At 46.4% G+C, this 22,031-nt stretch overlaps 1 protein-coding gene across 1 annotated transcript in view; it reads right to left on the bottom strand.

The window, feature by feature from the left end:
- Nucleotides 1-364: 364 nt before the first annotated feature.
- LOC144670380 (solute carrier family 22 member 6-A-like) overlaps nt 365-22,031 on the bottom strand; it is a 37,739-nt gene continuing 16,072 nt past the window's right edge. Inside the window, exons 4-10 of the mRNA XM_078532861.1 lie at nt 20,809-20,977; nt 14,118-14,241; nt 8,717-8,832; nt 7,184-7,398; nt 4,167-4,275; nt 1,942-2,145; nt 365-865 (exon numbers count right to left, since the gene is read on the bottom strand). Coding sequence (XP_078388987.1) covers nt 772-865; nt 1,942-2,145; nt 4,167-4,275; nt 7,184-7,398; nt 8,717-8,832; nt 14,118-14,241; nt 20,809-20,977 — 1,031 coding nt within the window. The 3' untranslated portion in view covers nt 365-771. The remainder of the gene's footprint in view (nt 866-1,941; nt 2,146-4,166; nt 4,276-7,183; nt 7,399-8,716; nt 8,833-14,117; nt 14,242-20,808; nt 20,978-22,031) is intronic.

The following is a 22,031-nucleotide window of genomic DNA, read 5'->3' as shown; positions in this document are numbered from 1 at the left end:
GCTAATACATATTAAAGGCCCCAGAAATTCTTTCCTTAAAAGTTCTAATTGGCCAGTTGAACAGAAAATAATCAAATTATGGATCCCATCCAGGCAATTGTTATTTAATAATATCGCATTGAAACTTACAATGGGCAATCAAAGAATATTTGGTAGAGGTTTACCTCACAGTTGAGAACATTTTACAAGTTGATTGTTCCCCTTCCTAGACCCAGGGCACTGAGGCCAATAGTAGCTTCCCTACCAAGGTAATTTAGCATAGACCGGGGATTGATTCCAGTCCAATGTTGTTCAATTCAAAATTGTGTTTTAACAGTTGAGCCACTGGGCAAGTGTGGTAAGCACAAATAATATTTCTTAAAAATCATATAAAAAGTGTGAAATCTAGATTGAGACAGTCTAAACATATCACTTGTGGTTCTACCTGACAGATTTCCCTTCTCACCTCAGGAATCCAGTGTTTAATGTGCGTGTTGGAAATATTACAGGTCAAAAGTATGTCATTGAATGGCCTATTATGAATAAGTGGATATGGTTTACAGAATCTCTGTTAACATTTATACACGCAGAGGGCTGATTGTTGAGAGTGAACTGTGCCTGGAATTTGTGTTAATACCTTAGTAAGCTAGTGTTTAACGTGCGTCTGAGAAATATTATAGGTTAATGGGTGATCAAATGGGCTGTTGTGAAAAGGTGGACGTATGCTACACACAAGATCTGTCATCATGCAGTTGGTCAGAGTGCTGATTCTTGAGAGGGAGCTGTGTCTGGTTAAACAGTCTGTTTCATCAGTGTTATGTGTGTTTCCTGCAGTGGGATCTCACCCCTCTTGGAGTCCTTGTCTTTTTCAGCATCTTTTAATGCTCTGGAAATAAAGAAGTCATAAAATCACAAACGGAAAACGGCCAACATTTCTCTCGAAGCCTCGTTTTCTTCCCTCGCTCATTCTTCATGTGTGTGGTGAGGGAAAGCATCAAGGCCACCGTCAAATCGCCTGAACAAATTCCTTTTCTCACCTGAAACCCAAAACCCCACACACCTCCCAGCAGGAGGCGGCTGCGTCGCGAATGCAGTGGGAAACCCTGGGCGTTGCTGAGGCCCTTTTAGCACGTCTCTCACTGCCCTGATTGAGATTTGTTATGTCGGCAGAGACCTGTGGATGCAGCAGCTTCCTTTCACAGACGGTGGGGAGGCAGGGGTGATCTCTGTAGACCTGTTGATACGAAGCCTAGAAATTCTTTCGAAAATGAATTCGAGATTGTTTGAAAAAAGAGGAATAGTGAAAGGGGGTTTGCGGAGCAAGCTGGAGAGCAGGTTAGACTCGGTGGGCCATGCGGAGATAAACACCAGTACCAGGCTTGATGGGCCTCATGTCATTCTGAAACTCAGGATGGAGTTTTATGGCCCTGTCACGACGGGACCGGAAAACCCCTCCGGCAGGATGGGGGTCGTAAAATTCCGCCCTTAGTTTCCAGCAGCCGGTTTTTATGAGGGGACAGGCTGTCAACACGCGCCTCTGCGGGATCCTATTGTTACCTGACCTCTACTACTCGAATGTGCTGTAAAGGTTCAAGTTATTGTTGTGGGAGACTAGACAGGGAGAAGAGAGAGGTAAAGTTAAAACCGTGGAGACAATAGTTTCATTTTAATTGGGTCCTTGCTCCTGAGGTGAGAAATTGAATATATATATACATACCCCTAAGAGTACCCCCATTGTAATATTTCCCTGGAAAAGGCCATGGGAACAGCACTAAATCCCCAACATGTGTACAGCTGGCCATACAACAAATGGCCAACTCTCTAAGATGGGCTGCAATGATTCCCGGCCTGTGACACGAGTATAGGCCCAGGCCTAAACCCCCTATTTAGGCATATATCGAGATCCTTGCTGCCATTTTTAATCTATGCCTCAAACCAGTGCGAATTTTTGACATTACGAACCTGTTTTCTATTTCTTCGATAGTTTCTGGCAAGGGAACTTGCCGTGTTTCCGGTAGGGAAAAGGCAGCAACTCCAGCTATTACTGGTATTCCACCGTATATAGCCAGCGGTAGAAATGAAACGTAGTCACCGCTCATCCTTATAATAGGTGCTAACATGGCTCCCACCCGAGCCAATGTACTCACGAGTCCCATCCCTGTCTGCCTGTGTGGGATACACAAAGAACCAGAGAGAGAAAGAAGATAATTATAAAACATTTCACCTTCAAACCTCCTGCCCTCTTCTCATAAAGATGCTGACACTGGCTTCCTTCATTGTATCGCCCTGATATATCCTACACCTCTGACTTAGCAGAGTCTGGTACATCACATGTCCCTTTACTGTAATTTCCAGATGTACCAACAGTGCAATACCCTCACACCCCTCACGCTAACACGAATCTACTCCATGCGAGTCACCACAGCATTAATAAAGCTCATAGTCGTGACTATATCATTCTGATCTAGCCAGTATCCTTTGCTATGTAAAACTCTCTGATATAAGCCACGGCTGCCCTCTGTAGCGCGTTTGACGTACCCGACATTGTCACATCACTTCCACTTTTGTGGTGCCTAAGTTTGGCTGATTTGGTTACAGTCTTCCCCGAGTCTGGGAAGTTGGAAGGTTCACTCCTGTTCCAGGAAGCGATCACATAATGTAGAATGATGTTTGAATACAATCCTGAGGGAGTGCTGACTCTATCGTCTGAGCAGTTAAATCATTAAAGGTTCCTTGGAGGAAAGCAGAAAGTACTCCTAGTGTCCCAGGCAAAATTCTTTTCTCAATTCCTGCCACCGTGACAGTTGAACTGGTCTCCCATCTTTCCGCCATTTATGGAGCCTTGCTAAGTGCAAAATGGCTGCAGTGGTTAATTGGATAACACCAGTGAATGCAGTTTCAAGTGGTCTCTTTGTATACGAAGGGCTTTTGATGTCCTGAGAGTTGTGACACATTGCTACACAGATATGGACTTCTTTCATTAATTTAGTCAATCTCTTATCGGGAATGTCATTTTCTGGCTCTCGCTAACAGAGAACCTAAGTACCTCCTCGATAATGTGGCCTCAGCTTAACAGACCTGATGCACCACTTAAAGGTCTGCAATAGAGATTTCAGCTCTGCAAATACTGGACACCCAAAAGGGAACATCAGTAAAATTTGGGAATGGAGGGTAAAACTTATTCAAACTGGCCTTGTATACTTTAAAATGGAACCCCAATATTACTGGTGGCAAAATTACTGATTTTTACTCGCATTTGACCATATTGAACTGTTTCTTTTCCTTCCGGGCATGTTTACCAGGGTTATTAACCTGATTATTTCTTCCTAATTTTTTCCCCTTCTCTTGAAGGCACTAAGCCTTCAGAGCTGAGGTCCCACAGGCACTCAATTCCTCACCCAATTGACCATAGAAACCATGGAAAAGTTACAGCACAGAAGGACGCCATTCGGCCCATCTTGTCCATGCCAGCCCGAGGACACCCAGGTGCCCTTTCTAATCCCACCTTCCTGCACCCGGCCCATATCCCTGCGGCTTACAGCAATTAAGGTGCAGATCCAGGTACTTTTTCAAAGGGTTTAGAGTTTCTGCCTCTACCACCAACTTGGGCAGCGAATTCCAGACACCCACTACCCTCTGCGTGAAAAAAGTTCTTCCTCATGACCCCCCCTACACCTTCTGCCACTTATCTTGAATCTATGTCCCCTGGTTCTAGAATTCTCCACCAAGGAGAATTATCCTGTCCATTCTATCTATTCCCCTCATTGATCACGTGTAAGCCTGGATCGCGAGGGAATGAGTTTGTGTCACTGTTCTGGGGTTTTCTACCTCTTGCTCCAATGCTGTAGTCGAAGAGGTGAGAAGCCTTACAGAAACTCGCCCCACGACTGTTGGGCAGCCATGGGAGCCCAAACACCAACTTCACAAATGGACTTTCCAACCAGAGTTATTAGGTAGTGGGAAAAACTGAGCTTTCCCACTTTTACTGCTCCCGTCTAAATCCAGGGCTCTCGGACTGATCAAAGCCCCCCCCTCAACTGTTGGACTAGCTGAGATGAGTTCAATCTGTTGGAATCTGTCTGGACTCAGTTTATGACGGAGCCATAACTTAACATCCTGATGGTGGCAAATGCAGTTGCTGACCTTGCTGAACTACATCAGTTGAAGAAAGGAACACGAGTACTCACCTGACTACGGTTGGGTAGAGTTCGCCTGAATAGAGATAGCAACAGGCGAACGAAACTGCGAGACATCCTTTCCCAACTGCAGCAAATGAAGTTCGCAAGGCCTGCAACTCTGTAGGAGAGATGGAACGGTAGAAATTTCACTAATATTTTGAACAAATTGAATAATTGATGAAAATTGCCTGTTTGCTTTGGAGCAATGATTAAATCGTGCCAAGAACTCACTAAGCCTCCTTAGACAGCACCTTCCAAACCCACGACTGCCACCATCTAGAAGGACAAGGGCAGCAGACACATGGGAACACCACCGCCTGGAAGTTCCCCTCCGAGCCACTCACCACCCTGACTTGGAAATATATCGGCTGTTCCTTCACTGTCGCTGGGTCAAAATCCTGGAACTCCCTCCCTAACAGCACGGTGGGTGTACCTACACCACAGGGACTGCAGCGGCTCTAGAAGGTGGCTCACCACCACCTTCCCAAGGGGCATTTGGGATTGGGCAATAAATGCTGGGCCCAGTCAGCAACACCCACATCCCATGAATGAATAAAAAGAAATTGCAAACTAAAGCGACAGCACAAGCTTAGTTTATTAATACCCATTTTCCAAATGGCTTTTCCTGATCTGTAGTGATCCTACAAGGTACTGTGCAAGTACCTGCAGCATAGCGAGTGCAAATCTGCTGACTTTCAGTGAGGAAGACTGCAGATGGTCTGGGGAGGCTGCGGATGGTCTGGGGGAGAGTGTGGATGGTCTGGGGGAGACAGCGGATGGTCTGGGGGAGAGTGCGGATGGTCTGGGGGAGAGTGTGGATGGTCTGGGGGAGAGCGTGGATGGTCTGGGGGGGACGGCGGATGGTCTGGGGGAGACTGCAGATGGTCTTGTAGGAGCAGATCGAGGTTAGATGGCCTGACTTCAGAATGCTGCAGTGTTGGCTGGCTGACAGGGAGCAGCAAGTGCGCTGGTGGAGTAGGTAGTGGTGGGAGGACAAATGCTTCCTTCTTAAGGGAGGGTAGGAGGTTGGTGTAGAATAAGAGTGTTCGGCATAGCAAGGGTCAATGTGGGATTAGGGAAACAGTACCACCCACATTATGATGTCAAGAGTCACATGACAGTGGACTGGCAATGGAGAGAGTCTAGTAGAAGACAGCATGAAGTTAGCACCTCGTCTGGAGTACATACTTTGTACGTGTATGTATGTGGCTGAGTTACCAATAAACACACTCTTCAACCTTACAAGCCTCTGAACCGCTTAGTGAGACCGACCAATAACCCTTACAAGAGTTGGTGTTCCATAGGTACTGTGCCTCTCTCCTGGGACAGCATCTCAGCAATTCTAGCAGTTTGTTGGAGTGCAGACTGCTGTGACATCTTGGAAGCTCCTTTGAACACCGGTGTCCAGAACAAGGATGGCTGTGATCTGAGCTTCCACCACAGCATTTAGACACCTGCTGCAATGCAAGCTGGGACATCAGTCATCGGTTGCTGCATTGGGGTTGTCCATCAGTTCCATGATGGAAGGGTGGCCCTTTCTACAAGGACCTGGTGGCCAAGTTGGCGTTGGCCACCTTGACGCGCAGGCTTCCCGATACATGGAGCATTTTGGTGTGTACACCAATCAGCCGCCTTCTGTAGCGTGGCTCAAAGTCCTCATTTGAGACCCTGCAGTGCTACGTGCGTGCGTGTGTGTGTGACCTGCCCCACGCGAGGTGGTACTTGCGCTATCCTTTCCCCATGCCCTGGGTACAATGCATTTGTGCTCAGTAGCCGGCCTATCTAAATGATGCACAGTGTCGGTATCTGAGCTGGTGGTTGTGACTGTCGGGTTGAGTCATGGTGTGTCCGCACCTTCACTGTCTTCCTTGTGATGCTTACGTCATCTACATTCCCACTTTATTACGTATCGTCTAATATTTCAATAATGGCTCAGTTGGATTCTTGCTGGAATAGAGCTTACATTCTAAATTTGTGAATCAACTGTCTCTTAACTTAGATTCAGTACACGTTCCACTGTTTCCAATGAGATTGGTTAAGTTCTTCAGTGCCTCTCAGCTCAGCAGTTTAAGACTTCCAGGGATGGACAGTCACTGGTCCCGACAGCCTTTCAAGAAGGAGAAGTAGACCAGCAGTGGCTCTTCCACGAGGGTCCCTCTTTGACCACTCACAGGTTACCATCGCCAGTTCTTGCAGAGAAAATGGCGTTTTTGCTATTCCCTCAGTTTACCCCAGATTCCTCTGCTCTTTACCTGAAGGACTGACGCCTGATGAGGCAGGATTATGGAGCTGAGGTCACAATCAGATCAGCCATGATCTTATCGAGTGGCGGTGCAGGCTTGAGGGGCCGAGTGGCCTCCTCCTGCACCTAGATTGCATGTTTGTGTGCATCCAGGGGCGGCAGCTACCCTCTGGTATTCTGTTCTCACCCACCAAGAGGTCAACCTTGGCTCAGTAGTAGCACTACCACCTCTGAATCAGGAGTTCATGCATTCAAATGCCATTCCAGATTCCGTGTAATCCAGGTTGACCCTTCACTGAGGGAGTTGCTGCACTCTCAGAGGGGGGTCATCTTTTGCATGCCATGTTAAACTGAGGCCCCGTTCACCCTCTCGGGGAATCTAAAAGATCCTGTGGCCCTATTCCAAGAAGATCGGCATGCTTCTTGGTTTACCCTTGCTAATACTTATCCCCCTAACCAAAAACAGTTGATTCAGTCTTTGATTTCATTGCTGATTGTGGGCCCTTGCTGCACTCAATTGCACGTTTCCTTACATTGGGACAGTGACTACACCTCAGAAGTACTGGAAGCCACTTTGAGATACCCCAAGGTCGTGAAAGGCGCTATTTAAATGCAAGACCTCTCTTCCTAACATTTCCAGGACTTGGACATGGAGTCACAATAGAGGGATCAGGAGCAGGGGCCCTGAATGAATTTTCCATTCTCTAGCCTTGGGGTATGGGACTTGAATTTTTTTTCCCCCTGTCTGGGGGCGTAGAGAGGATCTGTAATTATAAACTCTTACCTTTTGGGACAAAGATGTTTGCCAGAATAATGCTCCCTGCCAGGATAAGGCTAATCCCTTGCGTGAACCGTCTTCCTATCAGAGTCATGGAAAGAAAGCCAAGAGTTTTTGCCGGAATGTCGACGGCTCCAAAAATTAACTGGATGAGGTAAATGTCAACTCCGAACCCTTGCAGGTCTATCGCCAAACCATAATATGCAAGGCTGGTTGCAAACCTGTATCAGCATAAAGGAAGAATCAGAATCTGATCGCATTAAAGTTATTTCGGTGGATGCATCTTCTCCTGCATCTTCTCAGTTGCAGTCTGCTGTTCAATCACTGGTTTGGCTGCAGAACAACTGGCCCCAAAGATCCTCCCTGTAGAGGGGTGGGATGGTGGTGTAGTGGTGATGTCACTGGATGAACAATCCAGCAGGCCCAGCTAATCCCTCAGTAGGACATGGGTTCATAATCCCACCATGGCAGCTGGTGGAATTTGAATTCAATCTGGAATTAGGAAAGCTAGCCTCAGTGATGGTGACTGGTTGTTATAAAAATCCAGCTGGCCCCTGTAGGGAAGGAGATCTGCCACCCTTAGGCCTACATGGTTGACTCTACAATGGCCAAGCAAGCTGCTCAAGGGCAATTAGGGATGAGCAACAAATGCTGGTCTTGCCAGTGACTCCTGCATCCCAAAGAGAGGAAGATTCATTACACACCCCTGTAATATTACATGTGGTTCAAAAATGGGCTTTCACAGATAGGCACGAACCTCAACATGTTGATGGGAGGGAGCTATTCCAACCCTCGTGCTCCACACTCATTTTCTTTTTCCCTCAGCATGACCAACAGTGTTCACTTCCAGTGATATCCCAGGAAGTTGGCCTTGAGCCTCAGATCCTTGGACCGATGCGAGGGTGCAATAGATAAGGTTTGAACCATCATTTTCAAGGATTCACAGTTTCTTGGGCCTTCCGGTTGCTTTGCTCCCAACAGTAGATAGGAGACCCTGAACCCTGGGGAATGGATCACCAGTCTAGTGACATTACCACTAGACCACCACCTTCCCTTTCATCCATCACCTTATGATTTGCTCCACTGGCCTTTCATCCTGGGCGAGTGGACTGCGATATCAGGATGAGCCAATCTACTTGTAACACTCTAGGTCTTTACCTGGCTGCTCCTTGCCGTGTTTTTATAACGATAGAAAGGCACCGATCACTTTTAAGGGATTGTGCAAACACATCATGGGTTCATTGGTTAATTCTAGGCACATGTGAGCAGGTATACATGGATAGAAAGCTTCAAGACATCAGAGCAGCAGAAGCAAAAGTGAAACAAAAACTGAATCACATGACACACTTCCCTTCTAGTGATGTCATGCTGCAATCCCTTAAAGGCATATTACAAGACCCCTCTTCCTTTTCTTTCTGCTCCGGTATCCCCACCAGCATTATTGGCTCATGCCTTTCACTTGACAATCTAGTTAGGAGAGTTCATTACGCAAATTTGCTAACCTCAGTTAAAAAAATAACTCCTTCCCCAATAACTTACCAAACAAGCATAGTACAACAGGCTATCTTGCGCATAGCAAGGGTCCGGAACAGATCTAGCACGCTGCGTTTATACTTGGTGCCCAAATGCTCATTTTCCATTTTTGATTTGAGAACCTGTGGAACACACACAACACAACGATATGACACAATATCATTACAAAGCATGTCCCTTTTATTAGAGTCTTCAGCCATGTGATAGATCCATGACTTAGTCCTCTTTTGAATTCCCATGTCTCAGATGCCATTAGAGCCATTGAGGCATTCTATAAAAACATGGACGTCAAATCACAGTCCATTGTACAGGGCACCACCAAGGTGGAAGAGTAAAAGCGAAGACAAAGTAAATCTTAAAGTATTGGTTGTAAACACCTACAGATTGGAGTCACATGGAAAGACTGATAAGAGGGTGAGCAGAACAGGCTCGATGGGCTAAATGGCCTGAACCTTCTCCTGTGAGGTGAAGATAAAAGAGTTCTGAAAAAGCGGATGGTAAAAAATAATTAGAGTCGACCAGGGTTGACCCACTGTCTTGATGGTAATGGTAGAGCGGAAGGATATGCCGGGCCATGAGGTTACAGATTGTGATTGAATACAATTCTGCTGCTGCTGATGGCCCACAGCGCCCTCATGGATGCCCAGTCTCAAGTTGCCAGATCGGTTCTGAAGCTATGCCGTTTTGCATGCTGAATGGTATCTTTAGCGTGAAGACAGGACTTCGTCTCCACAAGGGCTGTGCGATGGTCACGCCTACCGATACTGCCATGGACAGATGCATCTACAACTAAATTGGTGAGGGTGTGGTCAAGTAAGTTATTAACTAACCATCTGCCGCAGATCCAGTCTAGCAGCTATGTCCTTCAGGACACGGCCAGTACTGGTGCTACCAAGCCATCCTTGTTGATGGGCATTTGAGTGCAATTTTTAACATGCGGCAAATGTATAAAGAAATCCCTCCTTGTCTCTCCTCCAATTCTTTAGCCAATTATCTTAAATCGGTGTCCCATACTCATCGGAAGAGAGGAAAAGCATGCAAGGCATCACACGTCCAGTTCAAAAAGAACAAGAGGGTGAAGCAAAGAGAGGGGACTAGTAATCCAGAGGCCCAGGCTAACCCGCTGGGCACATGGGTTCAAATCCCACCAGGGCAGTTAGTAGAATTGCAATTCAATTGATAAAGAAATCTGGAGTAACGATATTGTAAAAACCCATCTGGTTCATTAATCCCCTTTAGGGAAGGAAGACTACATGTGACTCCATAGCGTACCATGTGGCCTAGCAAACCACTCGGTTGTATCAAACTCCTACAGGAAAAGGAATAAAACTGTCCCAGGCACCAGGAATGACAATGGTGCACCCTGCCCTGTCGACCCTGCAAAGTTCTCTTGTGGCCTTGAGAGAGGACCCCCAGACTAGTCAAGCAACAGCCTGACATAGTCATAATCAAAAAAATTATACCTTACAGTGAATGTCCCAGACACCACCATCACCATCCCTGGGTATGTCCTGTCCCACCGGCAGGACAGACCCAGCAAGGTGGCAGCACAGTGGTATACAGTCGGGAGGGAGTTGCCCTGGGAGTCCTCAACATCGACTCTGGACCCCATAAAGTCTCATGGCATCAGGTCAAACATGGGCAAGGAAACCTCCTGCTGATTACCACATACAGCCCTCCCTCAGCTGATGGAATCAGTGCTCCTCCATGTTGAACACCACTTAGAGGAAGCACTGAGGGTGGCAAGGATGCAGAACGTACTTTGGGTGGGGACTTCAATGTCCATCACCAAGAGTGGCTGAGTAGCACCACTACTGACCGAGCTGACTGAGTCCTAAAGGACATAGCTGCTAGACTGGGTCTGCGGCAGGTGGTGAGGGAACCAACAAGAGGGAAAAACATATTTAACCTCATCTTCACCAACCTGCCTGCCGCAGATGCATCTGTCCATGACAGTATCGGTAGGAGTGACCACCGCACAGTCGTTGTGGAGACAATGTCCCACTTTCACATTGAGGATACCCTCCATCGTGTCATGTGGCACTACCACGTGCTAAATGGGATAGATTTCAAACAGATCTAGCAACTCAAGACTGGGCATCCATGAGGTGCTGTGGGCCATCAGCAGCAGCAGAATTGTACTCAAACATAATCTGTAACCTCATGGCCTGGCATATCCCCAAGTCTACAGTTGCCATCAAGCCAGGGGATCAACCCTGATTCAATGAAGAATGCAGGAGGGGATGCCAGGAGCAGCACCAGGCATAGCTAAAAGTGACGTGTCAACCTGGTGAAGCTACAACACAGGACTACTTGTGTGCCAAACAGCATAAGCAGTAAGTGATAGACAGGACTAAGTGATCCCACAACTAACGGATCAGATCTAAGCTCTGCAGTCCTGCCACATCCAGTCGTGAATGGTGGTGGACAATTAAACAACTTACTGGAGGAGCAGGCTCCACAAAGATCTCCATCCTCAATGATGCGGGAATGCAAAAGATAAGGCTGAAGTATTTGCTGCAATCTTCATCCAGAAGTGTCGAGTGGGTGATCCATCTCGGCCTCCTCCAGAGGACCCCAGCATCACAAATGCCAGTCTTCAGCCAATTCAATTCACTCCACGTGATATCAAGAAATGGATAAAGGCACTGGATAGTGCAAAGGCTATGTGCCCTGACAATATTCCAGCAATAGTACTGAAGACCTGTGCTCCAGAACTTGCGGCTCCCCTAGCCAAGCTGTTCCAGTATAGCTACAACACTGGCATCTACCCGGCTATGCTGAAAATTGCCCAGGTATGTCCTGTACACAAAAAGCAGGACAAATCCAACCCAGCCAATTACCGCCCCATCAGTCTACTCTCCATCATTAGTAAAGTAATGGAAGGGGTCATCAACAGTGCTATCAAGTGACACTTGCTCAGCAATAACCTGCTTACTGACGCTCAGTTTGGGTTCCACCAGGGCCACTCAGCTCCTGACCTCATTACAGCCTTGGTTCAAACATGGACAAAAGAGCTGAACTCCCAAGGTGAGGTGAGAGTGACTGCCCTTGACACCAAGGCCGCATTTGACGAAGTGTGGCATCAAGGAGCCCTAGCAAAACTGGAGTCAATGGGAATCAGGAGGAAAACTCTCCACTGGTTGGATTCATACCTAGCACAAAGGAGGATGGGTGTGGTTGTTGGAGGTTGGTCATCTCAGCTCCAGGACATCACTGCAGGAGTTCCTCAGGGTAGTGTCCTCGGCCCAAACATCCTCAGCTGCTTCACCAATGACCTTCCTTCCATCATAAGGTCAGAAGTGGGGATGTTCGCTGGCGATTGCACAATGTTCAGCATCATTTGCAACTCCTCAGACACTGAAGCAGCCCATGTCCAAGTACAGCAATATCCAAGCTTGGGCTGATAAGTGGCAAGTAACATTCATGCCACACAAATGCCAGGCAGTGACCATCTCCAACAAGAGAGAATCTAACCATCGTTCCTTGACATTCAATGGCATTACCATGACTGAATCCCCCATTATCAACATCCTGGGGGTTACCATTGACCAGAAACTGAACTGGACCAGCCATATAAATACTGTGGCTACAAGAGCAGGTCAGAGGCTAAGAATCCTGTGACGAGTGACTTATCTCCTGACTCCTCAAAGCCTGTCCACCATCTACAAGGCACAAGTCAGGAGTGTGATGGAATACTCCCCATTTGCCTGGGTGAGTGCAGCTCCCACTCAAGAAGCTTGACACCGTCCAGGACAAAGCAGCCCATTTGATTGGCACCCCATCCACAAACATTCACTCCCTCCACCACCGATGCACAGTGGCAGCAGTGTGTACCATCTACAAGATGCACTGCAGCAACTCACCAAGGCTCCTTGGACAGCACCTTCCAAATTCACAACCACTACCATCTAGAAGGACAAGGGCAGCAGATAGATGGGAACACTACCAACTGGAAGTTCCCCTCCACGTCACTCACTATCCTGACTTGGAAATATATCGGCCGTTCCTTCACTGTCGCTGGGTCAAAACCCTAGAACTCCCTCCCTAACGGCACTGTGGATGTACCTACACCACATGGACCGCAGAGGTTCAAGAAGGTGGCTCACCACCACCTTTTCAAGGGGCATTTGGGATTGGGCAATAAATGCTGGGTCAGCCAGTGTAGCCCAGATCCCATGAATGAATTTTTAAAAACTTTGTAAAGAGGCTAAAGACACCAGTTCCATGGCGGACCAAGTGGGATGAGGTTTGCTAGGATAGGAAATAGTTAATAGTCAACAAGTGATTAAGTTAGTAATTAGAGTTTAATTGGTTAAGCACATCACTGGGTGCATATAAAGGGGAAACACCTTCCGTGCCCAGTGGGCACCGTGGGGGTGGGGGTGCTTTATTGACCCTCTTAATCACACTTTGATTTGATGTTTTAAGTTTTCTTTAAACTTTGTCTCTGGTTTTTTCAGCTAACCTAACTTAGGGGCTGTGTTTATTTTATCCCTCATTTTGTTAATTTAGTTTATTTGGTTGGCTTTAAAAGAGCTAAAGGGGAAACACTTTCTGTGACCAGTGGGCACTGCCGGGGTTGGGGTGTTTTATCGACCTTCTTAATCACATTTTGGTTTGATGTTGTAAGTTTCCTTTAAATTTTGTCTTTGGTTTTGCAGTGACCCTAACTTAGGGGCTGCGTTTTATTTTATCCCTCATTTTGTTAATTTAGTTTATTTGGTGGGCTTTTTAAAAAAAAAGAGCCAATGGGGAAACACCTTCCCTGACCAGTGGGCACTGCGGGGGCTGGGGTGCATCATTGATTCCACCCTCCCCACCACCCCCAGGATCACATTTTAATTTAAAGTTTTGTAAGCTTTCTTTGAGATTTTGTTTTGAGTTGCAGTGCCCCTTTAAGGCATTATCCTCTTGTTTGTTGTTTATTTGTTTAATTTGCCATGGGTGCACTCAAAAGAGTAAAAAGGGTAAACATCTTCCGTGACCGGTGGGCACCGCGGGGGCTGGGGTGCATATCATTGACCCCCCCCAGCCCCCCACCCAGAACCACATCTTAATTTGAGTTTGATCAGTTTCCTTTGACTGTTTTTCGTTGCAGTGTCCCTTTAAGGGACTATCCCCTTATTTGTTTTGTTAGTTCATTTGATTTGCTAATCTGGGGAATGGAGTTGCACGTGAGTTGGAACAAAGCTCTGTCTCAAAGTATGAAAGACGTCGGCCGGGATTTTCCCGCCCCCCCCCCACCAGCCGGAAGTCCATTGACTTGCGGTGGGACCGGAAGACCCCGGCGGTGGGCGGGTGCGGAGAACCCCGCCCTTCGTTTCTTTCCTTCTTCCTTGCCAGCTGGATGTTGGGGTTTTAACAAGGTTCAGTGTAAAACTTTGTTTTTACTGTCATCACTTACAGCGGCGGTGAGCTTTTCCCCCTCTGCCTCCTTGCCATTCAGTTTTGCCACCCTCCTGAGCAGTTTCAGAGCCGCATCGGCCTTGTCGTTTAGAATGAGCAAACGGGCGGACTCCGGGATCCACCTGTGAGAAGGATCACAGATACTTAGGATTACCACCTGAGCAGTCCACAGATAATTCAGCAGAGCACCATCGCCCTGGTACTGCATCCATTGCCAATTAAATTTCATCGCAATAATGAGAAAGGGCGGATCCTCAATACTACTTCACTTTTCATCGCTTCCCTGGCTTTCCCAATTCCCTTGCTGTTCCCAGAATCTCCGGGATTGCTCGTTGTGCAGCCCCAGATGATAGACGCCTCCCCGCCCGGTCATTGATCTTCGCGGTGGACAGCTGACAGGACGCTGGTGATGGGGGGGGACCGCCCTAGCTAGGCCCAACTCTAACCTCGCTTGACACATCTACATTCATGAATGTTCAGGCACGGAGCAGGGAAGGTGATCAGCACTGGGGAAGGGATCGAAGTTCAGAATTCCCAGCCTGTGTGGTTTTACTGCTGTACGCGGTGCTGCCAGTGACAAGAGTCCAACATCCCCTCTGATGGAACAAAAGTCAAATGAGTAACTTTTCCCTTTAGAGTTTAACTTTCTTACTTCAATTTAACTGCGAATAGAGTTACAGTGACAGTTATACACTGCAGAGTTCCACAGTTGAACAACTTTACTGTACCCAAAGTCAAAGTTGGTTTCTTTGAAATGCAGCCCTGACAAAAGAGCCAAAATATCTCAGTAGCAGAGGACTGAGCTTTGATGGCTACGTGGTCTTTGACTTTTTTCATCTGCTTTGACTCCAATCCGATGGGACCATGAAGATACCACACTTATAGGTCGTGGTAGGTCAGTATTGAAATGTGGCTTGTCACGTCAGGCTGATACATTGGGGTTCAATTAGTTGTGAGACTGTCCGCATAATCTCAAGAGTTGAAAGCAAAAGTGATGCGGATGCTGGAAATCTGAAACAACAGAAAATGCTGGAAGATCTCAGCAGGTCTAGCAGCATCTGTAGAGGGAGAAACAGAGTTAACATTTTGAGAAGGGTCATACAGACTCAGAGTGTTAACTCTGTTTCTGTCTCCGCGGATGCTGCTAGACCTGACAATCTCAGAGTTCGTCACCTTGGAGGTTTCGCCTGGTCATTTTGCTCAATGGACTCATTAAGGTCCAGTACATATTCTTATTTATTCATTTGTAAGGAGTGGTCTAAATACATACCTGGGTCTCTCCTCTCTTGAAAAAACAAGGTTGAGGGGGTGACCTAATAGAGGTCTTTAAAATTCCGAAAGTTTTTGATAGACTGGATACAGAGAGAATGTCTCCTCTTGTGACAAAGAGCAGAACTAGAGGCCATCAACGTAAGATAGTCACTGAGAAATCCAATCGGGAATTCAAGAGAAACTTCTTTATCCAGGGAGTGGGGAGAGTGTGGAACTCGGGAGTCATTGAGGTGAATAGCGTAGATAGATTTAAGGGGAAACTAGACAAGTACATATGAGGGAGAAGGGAATAGAGGATTTAGATAGGGAAAGATGGGACGAGGCTAAGTGGAGCATAAACACCAGCGTGGCCTGGTTAGGCCGAATGGCCTGTTTCTGTGCTGTATGTCCTGTATAAATTGACCTTTTCTCATCCCATGGTCTCATTAAAAATAATCACTCGTTCCTTCATCTCGCCTCACACTGGAGTACATTTCCCTAAGCCTTCCAAATCATAGCCCAAGTGACTGCTCTGCAGTCGTAACCTCAGTCAATGAGTCTTGAGACGCTAATCGAAGAAGCCTAGCCTTTTTTGGCCAGCCATTGTCGGCCGGGAGCTGAGTGGAAATCTGGCTGATTTCTCCCTTTCTCAATCCCAGGAACATGAAGATTAATTCCAGTCAAACTTCTGCAGGTGACCCAGGTGAGACCAGATAAATCAGCACAGAATGCGGATTAAAGTTTGGACCTTCTTGGTTCAGATCCTATACCATCACCCCCAATGAGGTGTCAGCCCTGCCTTTTCTTAAATACACTGGACTGTATTGCATCTGGAGAGGCTGTTAAGCAATGATTCACACAAGCAGTCTTAACAGCAAAGGTAAGAATTTTAGCTGGATACCAGATGGGTTACATCTTAAGCTCGTCCATTGTTTTGTAGTTGAGATTTTTCTTACAGAGCTATCCCCTGTCATACATACCAAAACTTTCTTCCTAATTTCCTTCCCTCTCTGTAAGATCCTGACTCACACCAGGGTGCAGATCCAAGGATGCCAAAAATCACTTGAATACCTCAAAGTGGCCAGGGAGTTCTGACTGGCTATGGTTAAGAACAAAATTGTATAAAATATTTTGAGGCTTTCATAGATTCAGTTTATGGTTTTCATTATGGACAGGAGGGGATTTAATGTAAACAGTCTTGATTTCTCCTCTCACCACCCCACTATAAACAGAATGGTGTTTTGATTTTGATTTCCCAACCTCTCAGCTTTGGTGTGATCCAATTTCTATTAATAACCCCACAGCAAACTCAAGAAAGGGTGAACTCGGAGGGTTAGCTTATTCGCGCACACTCAAAATGTGGGAGGGGGTGTCACTACTTAGTCCCCTGTGCATTCATACAATAAACGAGGGATAGAGAAAGAAAGATTTACAGGGCAAAGATCACAGAATAATGAATTATTGTTTCATGTGAGTCCGGAATCAAAGTGCAATGATGTATTCCTTCACAGAGGTCAGCAGGTTGAAAACTGATGCTGGACAATTCACTTTTTCTTGGAGCTGACTTCTATGATGAGATAGGCACACAGAGATGAATTAGTCTTGTGGACGATGGTATAGAAGATCAGATGTTCCATTAGAAATTGTAGATGGGGCCATTCAAACATGAACAGAGCCCCTTTTCTGAGCTGCTGCTTGGTAGATGGAAGATGGCAGACTGAGCGTTGTAGTACAGCAGGACAGTATAACTGGTTCTCCCAGCTAAGGGGGGGTCACATAACATGACTCCCACTTTTCCAATTTCGTTTTGACAAAAGGCGCATATTCTTTTGTCTTGGTTCCTGAGCTTGTTAATGTTCCAACCATTAGGAATTTGAAAGGAAGGTTGCAGGGTCCTTTGTCCTGGCAGATGACTCAGCTCTGATTGGCTGGGCTTGGCTTATGAAATGGAAATGGCCTTTGAATAATTCCCTTTGAATTTGGATTCTGCAGGCCACAGGAGTTGTTGGCGTTGCCTCAGAGATAGAGAGGCACAAGTCTCTGCGATACTGCCCTGTTAAGTCTCTGTATGTCATTATTTTTGGGTACAAGCTGTTTTGATCCATTGTTAACGCCCCAGTGTCCATCGACTTACTCATGATGATTGTAATGGCTCACAAATCTCCTCCTTAGTCTCTTGTGACAAAGTCCTTGCAAACTACTGTGCCATTTTCAACTTCCCTTTCCTCTGCACATTTCTTGAACATATTGTCACTTCCCAAATCCCATGTTTCAATCCTTTTAATCAGGATTGCTCCGTTGTCACAGTGCTGAAATGGCTCTTATCAAAGTCACAAATGACCGCCTATGTGATTGTGAAGGTGAGCGATCCTTCCTCATTTTTCTTGATCTGTCTACAGCCTTGGACAGAGTTGACCGCATCATCCTCCTCCATCACCTATCCACTGTCATCCAGCTGAGTGCGACTCTGTACTTGCCTGATTCCAATCTTGTCCATCTGTTGGTGGCCAGAGAATCGCCTCCAATGGCTTCTCTTCCAGCTCCTGCACTGTTACTTCTGGTGTCGCACAAGTGCCTATCCTTCGTACACCCCTCCTATTTCTCATCCATATGCTTTACCTATTACCGGCCTGTCCCAGTTGACCTACATTGGCTCCCGGTTAATCAACATCTTGATTTCAAAATTCTAATCTGTACTTTCAAATCCATCCTTGACCTTATCCCTCCCTATCTCTGTAACTTCCTCCAGCCCTACTCAATGTTGCTCCAATTGTCTTCATCGTCCCCAATTTTAATCACTCCACTGTTGGTGGAATGCCTGTAGCCAACTGGGCCCTAAACACTGGAATTCCCTTCTTAATCCTCTCTGCCCCTTTACCTCTCTTTCCTCTTTTAAGGTGCTCTTTAAAACTGACCCCGTTGACCATAAAACATTGAACATAAAAGTAAAGGATGTTATGCTTCAGTTACACAGGGCATTGCTAGAGACCGCAGCTCGGTTATTGTGTGCAGTTTTGGTCTCCTTATTTAAAAAAGGATGTAAATGCGTTGGAGGCGGTTCAGAGGAGGTTTACTGGATTGACGCCTGGATTGTCTTATGAGGAAAGGTTGGACAGGCTGGGCTTGTTTCCACTGGAGTTTAGAAGAGTGAGGGGTGATTTGATTGAAGTGTACAAGATCCTGAACGGTCTCGACAAGGTGGATGTGGAAAGGATGTTTCCTCTTGTGGGTGAGTTCAGAACTAGGGGGGTCACTGTTTTAAAATTTTAGGACAGAGATGAGGAGAAATTTTTTCTCTCAGAGGGTCGTGCGACTTTGGAACTCTCGGCCTCAGAAGGCGGTGGAGACGGGGTCACTGAACATTTTTAAGGCGGAGGTGGATAGATTCTTGTTAGGCAAGGGGATCAAAGGTTATCGGGGGTAGATGGAGTTGTGGTACAGATTAGCCATGATCTCACTGAATAACAGAATAGGCTCGAAGGCTGAATGGCCTCACCCTGGTCTGATGTTTTCTTCCTGGGTTTACCTTTGCCCATCTTGCACAATTTGGAGAGGCCTTTAATATCGCTTTTAATTTGCTCCCTAATCCAGTTTGGGTCACTTTAGCTTAGTCTGAGCCTGTTATTTTTGGGAAAGTATTTACTTTGTGTGTTGTTTGTTATAATTCTAAAGGGGTTCTGCATTTCTTCCACTGAAGTGTCCCAGAAGAACCTCTTCAATTTACTCATTGTCCCTTCACTTCCATAAGGTCATGGACCTGACTCCTGGTCTTTACAACTTCCAATTGTACATTTTCTGAGTCATTTACAGAATTATCACATGAGGTAGTCTCACAGAACAGTGGTAACGTCCCTGCCTCTGAGCCGGAAGCTCCTGGTTTAAGTCCCACTCCAGGACCTGATGGCCAGGGAAGGAGTGTTCATAATGCAGCCAAACAGGTTGAGCATCAACCTGCAAATCCTTCCAACGCACACCAATGACAGGCGGTAAGAGCAATGTGATGGAAAGAAACTGGAGCTCTACCAAAACTATCCCTTGCTCTAGATTACAACATACATGTTGCCACAGCATCTTGGTTAGCTCAGGTGGTTGGGCAGCCGGTGTGCATCAGATTGGCGCCAACAGCACAGGGTTTGATCCCCGTTCTGGCTGGGTTGGGGTGGAGTCAGGACCTGCCTATCGTTGCCCTACTCATGGTGGAGAACACAGTGCTATGAGTTGGACCTACCTTTAGGGGTCTTCAAGGGGAAGATCTTGCCAGGTATATTGGGCCAACTCTGACTCCAAACTTCCTGAAGTTTCATACTTTATGTTTGGTTAATTTAAGTTTCTCATTAAAATATCTTTTCTGCTTTCACAGAGCCTTCTCATCTCTCCACAGAGCGAATTGCCCTTTCTCTTATGCAGACCTGGTAGACTACAGCACACATAGGATTTAGGAGTAGGAGTAGGCCATTCAGCCCTTTGAGCCCGCTCCACCATTCCATAAGATCATGGCCGATCTGGTTGTGGTCTCAACTCCAGTTTGCCGTCTGCTCCCCATAACTCTTGACTCCCTTGTTTTTCAAAAAACCTGTCTAACTCAGCCTTGAATTAATTCAATGACCCAGCCTCCACTGCTCTCTGGGGAAGAGAGTTCCACAGACTAACGACTGTCTGAGAGAAAAGATTTTTCCTCATCTCCGTCTTAAACGGTAGTCCTCTTTATTCTCAAACTGTGTCCCCGAATTCCAGTCTCTTCCCACAAGGGGAAACATCCTCTCGGCATCCACCCTATCAAGCCCCTTCAGGATCTGACATGATTCAATAAGTTCACCTCACCAAGGCCCTGTACAACTGCAGTAAAACATCCCTACTTTTATATTCCATTCCCCTTGCAATAAATGACAACGTTCCATTTGCCTTCCTCATCACTTGCTGCATCTGCATACTAACTTTTTGTGATTCAGGTACCCAGATACGTCTAACATTAACTGATTATTTTCTTTGACATTACAGCTGTCACACCAGAGAGGTTTCCTGCCTGCCACAGGGCTGACATATTTTACCTCCGTGTATCTCTGTTCCCCGTAGTTATCCTTGCCCCGACTTTGTAACAAGTCACTCCTCTTCCAGTCCTTTTCACTCTGGAGATATTCTCAATCATTTATGAAGCCTGCATTATCTTACTCGCACTATATTGCCAGTCACTCATTTACCTCTTCAATATTTCTGACGACCTCTCCTCCTTTCCCAAACACTGGCAATGGACCAGAGAACTTTACTTTCCATCTTCTATCTTTTGAGTTTTAAGAAAATCCTCCCATGTGGGTATTAATGTTATTGTCCCTTGCTTCATTACCTAATTATCACCTGCTCTTCTAACCTTTCCACAATATGTACCGACAGATGATTTCTGATACAATCTGTAAAAGAGACAAAAAGTGTTTGACTTTTACCAGGAGTAAAGGAAGAAAATGAAATAGGGGACGGAGACGGTGAACTGAAACCAACGCCAGTCTCGGATTCCATACGCTAACCCAGCCAGGTTTAGCTGGCCAAGGGTGTAAAGGTAACCATTGATCATCGAGACAGAAGTTCGAAATCTTGTCGGGACCCACTCCACCTCTGCAGGAAGACAAAGACAGATTCAAGGTACTGAATGCATCAAAATAACGAATCGCACGGACATTTAAAGGCAGCCTTGGTGGGCCTTCCTCGGTTCTCTGCCTAGGGGCAGGTTTGACCCACAGCACGTGATTTCTACCACGGGTAAGGGCATGGAGGCAGGTCCTGAATCCGCCCCCAGCCAGAACGGGGATTGAACCCCATTACTGTTGGCACCAATCTGATCCACACTGGCCATCCAGCCAACCGTACCCCCCTCCCCTCCCCTCCCCTCCCCAGGATTCTGTGTTGCTATAGCAACATAAACTTTTCCATGTATGTTGTACCCTGAAATTATGGATAGCAATGGTAGAGGCTCCAATTTCTCTCCACCACATGGCTGACCAGGAATCTCTCCAGCTCTTAACACCTGCCATCAATGTACATCATTAACGCATGGAAGTATGATGTCATTGCTGTCACAGAGACATGGCTGAGAGAAGGGCAGGATTGGCAGCTCAATATTCCAGGATATAGGATCTTCAGGCAAGACAGGGAAGGAGGTAAAAAAGGAGGGGGTATCGCAGTATGGATCAAGGAATCAATTACAGCAGTAAGGAGGGATGACATCTTAGAAGGCTCCTCAAATGAAGCCATATGGGTAGAACTGAAAAACAAAACAGGAGTAATCACATTGCTGGAAGTGTACTATAGGCCCCCAAACAGTCAGAGAAAATAGAAGAGCAGATATGTAGACAAATTTCAGAGAAGTGTAAAAATAATAGGGTAGTAATAGTGGGGGATTTCAATTTCCCCAACATTAACTGGGTTAGTCATAGTGTGACAGGTTTAGAGGGAGCGGAATTCTTAAAATGCATCCAGGAGAGCTTTTTAAGCCAGTACGTAGAAGGTCCTACAAGAGAGGGGGAAGTCCTGGACTTCATTTTAGGGAATAAAGCCGGGCAAGTGGTAGAGGTATCAGTGGGGGAGCATTCTGCAGATAATGATCATAACTCTGTTAGATTCAAGGTTGCTATAGGAAAGGACAAGGCTGGGCAAGAAATCAGAGTTCTAA

This window comes from Cetorhinus maximus, chromosome 31, assembly GCF_964194155.1.
Source record: "Cetorhinus maximus chromosome 31, sCetMax3.hap1.1, whole genome shotgun sequence".
Lineage (NCBI taxonomy): Eukaryota > Metazoa > Chordata > Chondrichthyes > Lamniformes > Cetorhinidae > Cetorhinus > Cetorhinus maximus.
The sequence above is the reverse complement of the archived record's forward strand: the minus strand, read 5'-3'. Positions and strand labels throughout refer to the sequence as shown.